Genomic DNA, 13,186 nt, shown 5'->3' with positions numbered 1-13,186 from the left:
GTGCACCGCCGTGCCGCCATGCACGAGCCCCATTGTTTCCAATGGGGCTCCAGCATAGGCGGAATTCGCCTTACGCGGCGGGATCCAGAACGGATCCCCCGCATAAGGCGAGGACCAACTGTAATGGGCAATACATACCAGCACTTTGTGCCGGCCTATAGGCATAGCCGCAGTGAAGCATCCACACGCTGGATGCCGTGGCTCCCTTTCGCACCATGACGCCACACGCCCTTCTAGATGGTACACAGCATCTAGATGATGTAGTGCCGAAAGGGCATGAAAAAGCCACATCGCCGAGGCTATGATGCCCTTTTTGGGGCAGAAAAAGAACCTGCCACTTCCAGCTTCTTTTTGCACCAGGTTGGGAGTGTGGCATGCGGTTGCTGCATCCCCAACTCAGCGCTTCTAGGGGTGGCATAGAGCTGCCCCCTACAGGCTGTCTGTACAGCCCTTAAGACTGAAATACTCCATGGGTCAAAATGTAAGACAAAACGATGATAAAATCATGTATGGATGGTACTTGTCACGAGATAAATTACAGTACACCCTTGTTTTACGTGAGGGATTCGTTCCGGTCCCCCTCCCCCCCGGCATAAAACAAAAACTGTGTATGCTCAAGCCACATTGCAAGTAATGGGGCTCGTGCTCATGGCATTCAGAGGCGGTGTGTACACCATTGTTTCTTCCGGCACGCAGCAGTGGAAGAAGCAACGCTGCTGAAAGCAGCTTATAATGAGCCCACATATGACGCAGGCACACTGTATACAAAATGTGTCATACGGGTAATAATAGATACTGGAAATGTTCCAAGCAAGTTGGAACATTTTATCATTTGTGGCGGATTTGCATCAGGGTCAAAAAATACTGGAAACAAATTCAACATCATTAATGAGATGTTGGATAATAATTTGGAATTTGAGAAAGAAATATTGTTACTGAGCCTTCTGGATAACATTACAGAAAAGAAATACAGTCCTCCCTCTATATTCGTGGGGGTTAGGGGAATGAGACCCCGTGAATGTGGAAAAATCGAGAATAACTCCACCCCCCACTTTGAAGCCAGTTAAAGGGAAGGGTAAGTGGAGAAAGAGGAGCAGTGCTGCGCTCTCCTTTTTTCCCACTCCTCTGTCCCTTTTAATTGGCTGCCTGCCCCTTCTCCTCCCAGATCCTCTCCCTGGGCAGCCTAAGGAGAGGATGAGAGAAGGCAAGAGGTGCCTTGACCCCTCTGAGACCTCATCCTTTCCCTGGGAACCCCAAGGAAAAGATTGGGGAGGAGAAGGCAAGCGATGCCTTGGCCCCTCCAGAGGAGAGCATTGGGGAGAAAGGTCTTGGGGGGAGCAAAGCATCTCCTGCCTTCGCCTCCCCAATTTTTGCCTGGGCTGCCCAAGGAGAGATCGGGGAGGGAAAGGGAGGAGGAATGCCCACATTAGCGGCCTTGACCTCGTGAATATGCAAAACAGTGTGTCTCAAGGCTATAAATATGGAGGGTCGACTGTACAACAAAACAATTTTCTATATGTTAACTGCCACAAGACTACTAGATGTAAAATATTGGAAATTGAATAAGATACCACAGGTTGAGGAATGGTTAACCAAGATATATGACATTATGGAAATGAATTTAGTATCTAAGAAATTAGGTTGGAATTTAAATCAGGAGTTGTCAAAGGATTGGGGAAAAGTCTTCATACATATGACGAAAAAGTGCGGTAACATAGTGACAATGGGGACAGAAATACGACAGTTAAGATAACAATAGTGGGGGAGACTTAGAATAGTGAACTAGTTTTCTTGGGGTTTTTTCCTTTCTCTTTATTATTATTCTTATATCATTATTATTGTGGTTTGGTCGGCTCCCTTAGTATTCTCCTTGAACATTGGTATAAAGAATGAGAGATATAAACTTATTTCAAAATGTTAACAAAGAAATACATAGAACTGCAGAGTAAACATAAAAAGAATATAAATGAGATCATCGTGATAGCAATGCAAGGTAAAATACTTGGTAAATGAGTAGCTTCGTGAAGTAATGAAAAGTGATGATTGGTAGAAGTAAAAAAATAAAATAGGCTATATGTCAATTGTATTTTGTTTAAAAAATGTATTGTACAAATAGAAATAAACAGAGTAAAAAAAATCCAACTAAAAGAGCTCAAATTAATTAGCTGATACTCTCCTGTTATTTATTTTTATTTATTTTTTTGTCACAGAAGTTTGTATCATTTAGTACATATGTGACAGATAAATTCAACAGATGTATCAGTGTAGGGACATAACATGGGAAAGTCTGACAGTGTTGAAATTTTTCACAGCAACAACTATATGATGCTGGACTGCAGCTCCCAAAAGCCTTTACCATTAGTAATATTGTACAGGGGCTGCTGGAACTTGCAATTTTTGTAATCATGATTCACATCCCCCTGTGCTAAACAGTTACAAGAATTACAATTTTACACATCTGTTCAGATTTTAAGGCTAAAATTTTCAAGTCCCAAATTACTTACCAAGGAACCTCTGAAAACACCTCTTTGAGAGAATTCATTTCATTCACTACATCTGCTGGTGGCTTCTCCAAACAAAGAAGACAGCATAAACGTGTCAAGTCATCTTTCGATGTTGGAAGAGAGTAGATATCTCCTAATAGAAGGATTATCAATGCTAGGCCCAGTTTATTTTGCACTGTAATGTTCTGAGGTGAACCATCTGAACTGTTCTGGTTCAGAAGAGAGTGGGCTACTTCTCTCAAATAATTCAATATTAATTCCTTCATCTAAATAGAGAGAAAGAAGAAGAACAACAAGTAACTTCATAGATGATGACGACAGAGATTTATATCATGCCTTTTGCCCACTCTGGGACTTAAGGGGGCTTACAAAAGAGATACAAATAAATATTTTTTAACAGATATAGTCATCCATATCCGCTGGGGATCTGTTTCAGACTCCCCCCTCCCCACGTCCCCCGTGGGATAAGATAACATGCAGGATTTTAAGTCCCATCATCCTCAATGGTGGTGTGTGGCCAGTAGTGCAGCCACATGCATGCACTACCACTGAAAACAATAGGGCTTGCCATCCGTGGGTGCTCAAATCCGCAGATGGAAAGCCTGGGGATGGCAGAAGTCCACTGTACATCACATATAAACAGAACAGCACACTCCAAAAGGCCTGAGCAATTAGCTCTCAAAGCTCTGCCAAAGCTAAATGGTCTTCACCTGCCTAGGGAAGGATAGCAAGGAGGATGCCAACATAACCTATCTAGGAAGGGAGTGCCAAAATCTAGGAAATTCTCCTTCCTTGTTCCCACCACAGGTACCTATGAGGCTGTTGATATATATAGAAAAGACTCCCCAGGCTGCAAAACACTGGCACACTCATGTGGGAGAATACATTTCTTCGGAAAACATAGCCCTGAATCACATAGGGCTTTATGGGTCATAACCAACACTTTCAACTGTTTCTGGAAACAGACCCCAACCAGTGAAGCTGCTGTGTGCTCTCCCTGTAGTCAGCCTCATCTGCACATTGATGGCACCAGATCCCGAAACTCTGGCTAATCTGTCCCAGGTTTCATAAACAGCATGAGGAACAAAACTGAATCTTGAGGGATCCCACAGGCCAATGGTCAGGGCAGGTTCACCCCTCCAAGAAGGAACACAACTATTGTAAAACAGTGCCTCCAATTCCCATCTTGGCTGGGCAACCCAGAAGAATACCATTGTTGATGGTAACAAAATCTACCAAAAAATCCAGAAGAACCAGTAGGGAAAGTCCTCCTGTCCAGTTCCAGACATAGGTCATCTACCAAGACAAGCAAAGCTGTTTCTGACCCATACCTAGCCCTCAAACCAGACTGAAATGGATGTAGATCATCCCTCTCATACAGAAATTTCAACAACTGGCTGACACACTCCAGTACCTTTCTGAAAAACAGAATGCTGGAAATTGGCTTGAAGTTATCCAATATAATAAGAAAGCTTTTTCAACAAAGGTCTTATAACTGTCTGCTTTTTGCATGATGGAACTCTATATGGTTCTCATGAGGCATTAACCACTCCCTCTACCAATCAAGTCGTCCTCTGATTTTTTAAATAAGACATGAAGTTCAAAGGTCTAATATGCATTTGGTGGCCCCATTTCTCCAAAAATCCTGTCCACATCTTTAGGCAGTATAAGTGGGAAAGTATCAATTGTCATTGTATTAATTATAGTATCCAAGTCAGAACATATCCATGTGATTTTTATCTGCTAAGTGGTGGGCAAGCTATTGAGTTGTCTGCTCTTGTGAGCCAACCCATAAAAGACCACTCAAAACAATTCTTCTAATCAGTTCTTTGCAAATGCAATAGTGACAGAGAACTGTCATTTGTTTGGGGGTTTCTTGCAAATTATTTTGTTTTTGCTGCTTGCATTTCCACGGAGTAGGCCATTGGAGCGGCTCAAGTACCTAGTCATTTGGACACATATGAGATTACTGACAATATCACTCTAGCCACCTCATTCATATCCTCACTGCCCGCTCTCTGGAGAACAAGGGGCTCACATCGCTACACTCAATAACAGGGAATGCTCAGAAGTAATTCTGTCTGCTGCCCTGGCCATTTCCACAATCCAGAGGGTTGGGGCAACAGAATCATCTACAAAGACAGCAAGACATTCCCCAAGAACCATCAGAAAGACATCCAAATTCATAAGCCTCCTGGGGTGGACCATCTTTATTAGTCTGTCAAAACTACAGTTGCTGAGACCCAATAAAATATACACCCTAGCAGGTAGTGCTCAGCACAGGTGACCATAGAACCAAAGACAGTCCCTCCATTCCCAAATTACCCCCCCCCCCCACACACACACACACACAGCATAGAAAACGAGGTTCCGAGTATGTTCAGCAGCATGAGTGAGGCCACATGCCACTTAGGACAGAGTGGGACCATTGTAATGGCAGACAAGAAGTCCTGAGCCATACAATATATAACTGTGTTGACGAACCCGTTGTGCGTGTTCCCGTGGTGACACGCAAAGCCATTTCAGCATGCATGCAGCTGTGGAGGCACAGATTGGGGAGCTGGAGGAGCAGGGAGGCACACGTGACCAGCCTAGCTCCTCGCGGTGGCCAGGAGGAGTGGCGCACAGCCCTTCTTGGCACTTTTTCAGTGAACCCTACCCCCTCTGTGTGTGTGTGTGTGTGTGTGTGTGTGTGTGTGTGTGTGTGTACTGGGTTGTGGAACAGGCCGGGAGAGAGAGAGGAGGAGGAGCCTGGAGGAAGAGAAGGAAAACAGAGAAGGAGGAGGCCCACATCTGCTGTTTTGTTTTATTAAGAGGGTGTGAGGCAACAGTGCGAGACGGAAAGGTAATTTATTCTCCTCCGTATCTTTTCCCTCTCCTCTCCTCTCGTCCCCCTCCCCTCGTCTCCCCCTTTGAAGCGGGGGAAGTTGCTATTGTTGTTGTTGTGTTTGCTGTGCAACTTCAGTGTGTTTTTGTCTTTGTGAGGACTCTGAATAAGCCTGGCACACAATGATTGTTGGAAGGGGGTGGCCAGTGCCATTTGCTGAGGCTGAGAGAGTGAGACTTGCCCAAGGCCCCTCACTGGGTTCCTATGGACATGTGGAGATTCGAACTCTGCACTCTCCACCCACCCTTCCTCTCTCCCAGGGAAGTGGAAGAGGGTGCTATTGTTGTCATTATGTTTGCTGTGCATCTGTTTCCTACTTAGCACAAGGTTTGTTCAAAGGGGGCTTGCCAGTGTCTCCCTTTAAGGCTGAGAGAATGTGATGTGTCGCCAGCACTTTCTCATTTTCCCCCAACCAGCTCCTAACTGGGAGATTAAAAGAATTTTTAAAGCAGAATTTAAATCTGGACTATTTTTTTTAAAGAAAGGTCCAAAAAACATGGCAGAAATAATCCAGTCTGAAATCACTTTGACTGCCCTCACTAAATGCTAGGGAATTCTGGGAACTATAGTTTTGTGAGACAGCCATCTCTGTCACAGAGCTCTGGTGCCACAGTAAACGACAATCCCCCAGATTCCCTAGCACTGAATCCTAGGCTGTTAAAGTGGTCTCAAACTGGAATATTTCTGCAGTGTGGATAGGTCCTCCATTTCCTGGATCTATGCTTCCTTTCAGCCCCCTGTCCATGGGGCTGTCCAAAATGTCCTCCATCCTCAGCAGGGCTGAGAAGGGTGGATTTAATATGTATATGAGTGGGGTTTTTTTGTTTTGAACTTTTGTTTGGGCAGGTTCTCCATTTTTTCCTCAAATGTTTCCCCTGGAAGCCCCACCACTGAAATCCCACCCTTGAGAATCCCTGCCCCCTGGAAGTCCCACCCTTGAAAGGCCTGCCCTCCAGAACTCCCACCCCTTGGAAACCCCACCCCTGAAGCCCTATCCCCGGCAATCGGTGACACCTGGTGCGGGAGTGCCACTGTGTTTAGGCACTCGGTCTCTAAAAGGTTCGCCATCACTGATATATAACATATTAAACATTTACACTGTTTGAACTGTAGATAGTGGCAGAAAACTGAGGAGGCTGCTTAAGTTATTCTTTTCTATTTTCTACTAGTGAACCTTAGTGAAAGCAAAACAATTTTTTTTAAAAGTCCTGAATCAACCACCAGCATACTTCCACAGGGATATTCAAATCTGTTTACTCAGCAATTGCATAACCGTAAGCCAATAAACTAAAGTTTTTTTTAAAAGCCAAATTTGTTTAGGACTGTAATCTTGCTTCCTGCATAGACTACAGCACATTTATAGGGGTGATATCATTTGTGAAGAAGCAGCCCTGATAAAAGTGCAGAAGAGTCCAGGTAGTCCAGTGATGGTGAACCTTTCGAGACCAAGAGCCCAAACACAGTGGCATTCCCTCACTGGGTGGCACCAGGTGTTGGGGCTTCTGCCTTCTAGGGTGGGGCTTCCACCTTCTGGGGGCAGGACTTCTGCCTTCTAAGACTGGACTTTCCCTTCTGGGGATGGGACTTCCAGGAAAAAACCCAAGGCACACTATCTCAAGCCTCAGGCTAGCAACAGCAAATCCTGTACTGACAAAACTTGCCAAGAAAACTCCATGATAGCTTCACCTTAGGGTCGCCATAAGTTGGAAACTTCTAGAAGGCACCACACACAAGTCTCTCTCTCATAAGACTATGGCAAACCTCCCCTGAAGAAACTCAGAGTCGCCCTAAATTGAGAAAGACTTGAAAGCATGCAAAATTAGGGGCAAGTCACACTCTCTCAGCCTCAGAGGTTGGCCATGGCAAAAAGAAGATGAAAACCTCTGAAGAAATCACGATAAATCAGAAACAACCACAATACTGCTCAAAGTGGAGGACTTTTTGGACTACTAAACTACAGCACTTAAAAGTGGTGTCAAACTGGATTATCTCTACAGTGTAGAAGAGGTTATGATAAGAAAGAGCCAACAGTGTTTAAGCATTGGACAGCTTTGGAGACCAGGGTTCCCATCCCAGCTTGGTCATGGAAACCTACTGGGTCACACTCTCTCAGCCTTAGAGAATAGCCATGTCAATCCCCCCTCTGAAGAAAACTGGTAAGAAAACTCCACAATAGGGTCCCCTTGTGGTCACAATAAGTCAAGAAACAATTCGAAAGTACACAACAACAACAGTGTGGTGCAATGGTTTGAATAGGATCCTGGACCAGGGTTTAAATTAGAGCTCTGCCATGGAAACCCACTAAGTGACCTTGTCACACCCTCTCAGCCTCAAGGAATGGCAAGGACAAACCTCCTCTAAAGTAAATGGTCAAAAAAAACCAACTATAGTGTTGCCACATAGGTTGAAAAGGATTTGAACTCACGAAACTATGTAATTGCAACCCTTTACAGCTTCCCCCCATAGTGTGCCCCTATATACATACACACATACATATAGACACACACATATACAGACACACCCAAACATATACCCCCACACATTTATTTATATATAACTCTCTCACACATATACACACATCCCCCCACAGACTGATATATACATATAGATATAAATTGGAAACGACTTGGAGGCACACAACAATAACAAGCATCCAAAGTGGTGCAATGGTTTGAGCATGACTTTGAAGAGCAGGGCTCGATTCCCAGCACGGCCATGGAAACCCACTGAGTAGCCTTAGGCAAGTCACACTCTCTCAACCTCCTTAGGCAATGGCAAAAAATCCTCTCTGAACAATTCTTGCCAAGAAAGCCCCAAAAGAGGTTCACCTTAAAGTCGCCATAACATGGAAATGACTTGAAGGCACACAGCAACAACTACAGTTCCCAGAAGCCCAATTGTGAGGGACGAGACCTCCGGCTGCAATGCTAGGGCTGTCAGCCGGCTCCTTTCTGTCCAGAGCAGACGCACCCCTCTGCCCCTACCCCTTCCACTGGTGGCTGCTATGCCCATGGGAACCTGGCAGAGTGCCACTTCCAGCATGTGTGGCATAGGTTTGCCAACACGAGTCTAGGCTTACAATGAATAGCTTCCCAAGAGCACCTGGTACTCTAGCAGCATATTCCACATGTAGGAAGCATGTCAGGGAGAAGTTAGTATTGTAACTTTAACATGGTGCAACTCTGTATTTGTGGGAAGCCAATTATGCCCCATGGCATTCTTAAATGAGAACTATCATGGAAAAATATACACATCAACAGAGTCCAGATCTTTTTTAGCCTCCTCCTCTAATGACATAGAAGATATTGTGATTAAAAACCACAATTGTCAGTTCTAGTTCAGACAGAGTGGGTTCAGCAAAAAACACAAAAAGTTGGACACATAAAAAGTAAAAGGATGCAGTTCATTTTGGATGTGTTACTCGTTATTGCTACCAGGGAATTACAATACCTGCTTTTCTCCAAACTGTAGCTCTTCCCATATCTTTGGTTTTGTCTCATGTACAAGTGGCTTCTTATTCACAAAGTAAAACTGATTAGACTGCTTGAGAAAGTTCTTGACATTGACAGGAGTCCATGTATTTAGCATACTGAAGAGGTTATTCAGCATTTCTTTCGCTGCTAGTTCTTTTCCTTTCAAAATATTATTTTTTGGATTCTTCCACCAGTTTGTGAAGCGGTGCATCATAGACTCAGGGGGTTTCACACATACAATGTCATCATACTGATGCCAATCTGTAAATTAAAAGAAATTTCTTAAGGTTTCACAGCACAGAATTCAATCAATACAGCTACCTGTACTGCACTAAAACTCACCATACTATTGGCACCTTCTGTATAAGTTAGGTGGGAGGAAGACAAATCTCATCTCTTTTCTTCCATGGAGAAACTTGCAAACAGAAGAAGAGGTTGCTTACCTGTAGCTGTCATTCTTCAACTGGTCATCTGTGCCCTCACACAAGTGGGTTTGTGCCTTCACAGAGCTCCCAATCAGAGAGTTCTAGATCTGAATAGCTTGGTAGAAACTCCCTTCCCCCTCCTGCCTCCTGCCTCCTGCACATAACAAAGCCCACCAAGCTACCTTCCCTTCAGTTTCCAAAACTGCAAAATAAGCATAATGACCTGAAAAGAGGGGAGGTAGGGCAGGTTTGTGTGAGGGCACAGATGATCACTGGAAGAACAAGTTACAGGTAAGCAACCAGTTCTTTTTCTTCGTGATCTCTGTGCCTCATACAAGTGGGTGACTAGAGCTTACATGAGTCAGCAGGTCAGATCAGGGAAGAACAGAAGAGAGCACCGCCTGTCTAAAGTTGGCCTGCTCTAGATCTGCAGTCCAACCAATAATAGCAAATAAATGTGGACGGGTCCAACCAGGTAGCTGCTTTGCAGAGGACAAGCAGAGTAGTGACTTATAATAAAGCGGAGGATGTAGCCATCACTCTAGTAGAGTGAGCACAAAGGCCCTCTGGTATAGGTCAATGTGTCAGTTCATAAAAAAGCTGAATGGCGGAAACAACCAACTTCACCAACCGCTGATAGACAGGTTGGCCCCTCTGTGGGGCAGCATAACAAAACAACAGTCTGTTGGAGGAATGAAAAGTGGCAATACACTGAATGTAGAACAAGATAGGCCATCAGATGTGAAGGCAGTAGAGGGACTTTTCCAAATCACTTTCAGGCAGAGGATAGAAAGTAGAGAGAATCATATCCTGCTTTATGTAGAACTGCAATACCAGTTTAGGCAGGAAAGAAATATCAGGGTGCAAGATGACAGTATTTCTATGGAAAACCAGAAAAGAGTCATCCAAACGTAAGGCTACTAGTTCAATTGACCTCCATGCTGATGTAATCACTGAAAGGAATGCCACTTTCCAGGCGAGTAATCATTCATCAACCACTGCCAGAGGTTCAAAGGGCTTACATACAAACTGAGAAAGCACCATCAAGAGTGACCAAGATGGTGTCGGTGACGGCACGGAAGAATATACGTGGGCAAGGCCTTAGAGGAATTTTTTTAAGGGTAGGATGTAAAAAAAGGTTCAAAGACAATCAGCTGAAGCGGGTTGATTAGACACTATAGCCATAAGGTACACTTTTAGTAAAGAATAAGCCTACCTGAAAAAAGTGAAGGAGGGAATGCACTACAGTTAACACATCTCTTGGAGAACAGTGTTCTGATCTAAACTTGTAAAAGAAAAGAAGCTCTTCCATTTGTAGATGTAGGAAATTTGACAATGATTTGTGGATCTCTTTCTAGAAGCAGTCAGGACCAAACACAAAGACAGTGAAAATATGTTATCCTCCGCGCAGACAGGCTAAGCATTCACAGGGCTGGAGAACTTGGCCTTGGTCAGTAGATCGTGAGTGAATGAGATAACAGCCATTTACCCTTGGAGAAATGTAACAGGGGTGCAAACCAAGGCTGCCTCAGCCTATACGGAGCGATGAGAATGGAATTTGCCCTGGCCAACTTCGTGACTGCTTTCTACAACAAAGGGAAGGGAGAAAAGACATACAGTAGGGGACTGTTCCAACTGTGAATGAAAGCATCACCTAGAGAACTGTGGCCTACTCCTGCTCTTCAGCAAAACAGCTGGCATTTTTTGTAGGCAGTTGAAGCAAACATGTCCACTATCAGGTGATGCTAGAGCAACATGATGTAGCTGAAAACTGTGTCTGAAAGAGATCTTCTCTGCCTCTGGTCTTTGTCTTTTGCCTCTTGCTTCAACAGTGCTTGAATGGAGTAGGGTCGTGGCTGCCCCATCCATCCATCCATCCATCCATCCATCCATCCATCCATCCATCCATCCTCAAAACCTTCCGCCTTGTTTAGACTCCCTCTTTTTTTGCACCATGAGCTCCCAAATTCATCAGAACTACCACACCAAGAGTGAAGCTGGAGTGAACCTCCAGATCAACCAGTTCCTCCATGCCAGCTAAAAGTACCTCTCCTTGGGGTTTTACTTCAACCGGGATGATGTCGCTCTTCCTAAGTTCTTCTTCTTCCGTCACCTGTCTGAGGAGAAGCATGAACAAGCTGAGAAACTCTTGACCTTCCAAAATCACCACAGGGGTAGAATTGTCGTGCAGGACATCAAAACACCAGAGCCGGATTAATGGAAGAATGGAGCTTCAGCCATGGGGGTTACCTTTAATCTGGAGAAGAGTGTAAACCAAGCTCTGCTGCACTTACACCAGATGGCTTCCCATCATACTGTGTGACTTCCTGGAAACTCACTACCCTGATGAAGAGGTAAAGCTGATCAAGAAGCTGGGAGACCACATGACCAACCTGAAGCATGTGCGTGCCAGTGAGGAAGGCCTGGGTAAATATCTCTTTGACCACCTCACCCTGGGCAAGTCCAGTGACTAGAGGTCCTGGCTCCCTTGTGACTCCTGCAGCCTTGTCCAAGAGTTTTATTTAGCTTTTAACCTGGCTACTCAGTATATAAAAGGTCTGTACCCTTGCCTGTTTTGAGCATGTGGCGGAGTCTGTAACTGACATTAAATAAACTTGGCAAAAAAAAAAAAAATAAGAAAGAAAGAAAGAAAGAAAGAAAGAGAAAAAAAATCTGTATCTGAAAGAGTCCATCTGTGCTGTAATACACTGGCTCAGAGTCTTGTCAACGTGTTGTCTGTGCCTGCCAGATGTATAGCAACTAGTTGAATGTGTCTCCTCACACACCATTACCAAAGGGTCACAGCTAGCTCTAAAAGAGCTGTGGAATGAGTTCCACCTTGTCAATTTTTGCAGCAAATCACTGTGAGTCCGAGATCAACCCTCTTTTAGGATCAGTTGTTCGAATGCTCTGAATGTCTTGATTACAACGAGAGGTTCCAGGGCATTTTGTGAATAGGATGATCAATGGCCATGGGATGACCAATGGGCTTTAACTGTGAACCTTTCACAATGGGCAACTTTATTGATGGCCCTCTCCAGACGGACCTTTTAGCACGTACCGAGTACATGCTAGGGTTGCCTTGGAGCGTCCTTTACAGACGCTCCCTAACCCTAGCACGTACTCGTATGTCAAAATGGCAACGCCCTGTACAGATGGGTGCCACAGTTTTGACGTGACAGTCGCGCCGCGTCCAAATGCGGCTGTGATGTGCTCGTGCCACTACAGGGTGCATAGGGCGCCCTATTTGCGGCACCGGAAGGCGCTCCAAAACGGATCTCCTTCCTGGGGAGCGCCTCGTTCCCGCCAAACGGCTGTGGCAACAAAGCCAGGGGGAAAGGGACCAAGCAGCCACTTTCTCTCCCGTCAGCAGCTCCCTGGGGTGTCCTGGGGGATGAAGCCCCAAGGACACCCCTTTCCAGGCCGGGGGAAAGCGGTATTTTGCCACTTCCCTCAGGCCTGGAAAAGTGGCGCATCAGGGCCTCCGGGGCTGCCGCTGTGGCTGCTCAGGCCCCAATCCAGCGGGGAAAGGGGCAATATGTATCCCGCCGATGTCAGACTATCTGGATGATAATTGTTCAGATCCTCTTTTTCCCCTTTTTGAAGATGGGGGCAATGTTTGCCCTCCTCCCGTCTGCTGGGACTTCTGTTCTCCAAGAGTTCTCAAAGATTATTGCCAAAGGCTCCGATATTACATTTGCCAGTTCTTTTAATACCCTTGGATGTACCGTATTTTCTGACATATAAGATGACTTTTTAGCCCAGGAAAATCTTCCCCAAAGTCAGGGGTCGTCTCTTCTTTCCTTCCTTGCTCCCTCCCCCTCCCCTCCCCTCCCTTCCTGTCCTCCTTTTCCCGGGTGCCCAGAGGGAAAGCAAGGGGGGGCGGCGGTGGCATTC

General features: G+C 45.2%; 1 protein-coding gene and 1 pseudogene across 1 annotated transcript in view; one reads left to right on the top strand and one right to left on the bottom strand.

Moving 5' to 3' along the window:
• RNF213 (ring finger protein 213) overlaps positions 1-13,186 on the bottom strand; it is a gene marked incomplete at its 3' end in the record, with an annotated part of 236,290 nt that overhangs the window by 168,166 nt on the left and 54,938 nt on the right. Inside the window, 2 exon segments of the mRNA XM_042447563.1 lie at positions 2,505-2,770; positions 8,842-9,125. Coding sequence (XP_042303497.1) covers positions 2,505-2,770; positions 8,842-9,125 — 550 coding nt within the window.
• On the top strand, positions 5,316-12,958 carry LOC121923411 (annotated as a pseudogene).

This window comes from Sceloporus undulatus, chromosome 2 (genome assembly GCF_019175285.1).
Source record: "Sceloporus undulatus isolate JIND9_A2432 ecotype Alabama chromosome 2, SceUnd_v1.1, whole genome shotgun sequence".
In the NCBI taxonomy this organism is placed as follows: Eukaryota; Metazoa; Chordata; class Lepidosauria; order Squamata; family Phrynosomatidae; genus Sceloporus; species Sceloporus undulatus.
The sequence above is the reverse complement of the archived record's forward strand: the minus strand, read 5'-3'. Positions and strand labels throughout refer to the sequence as shown.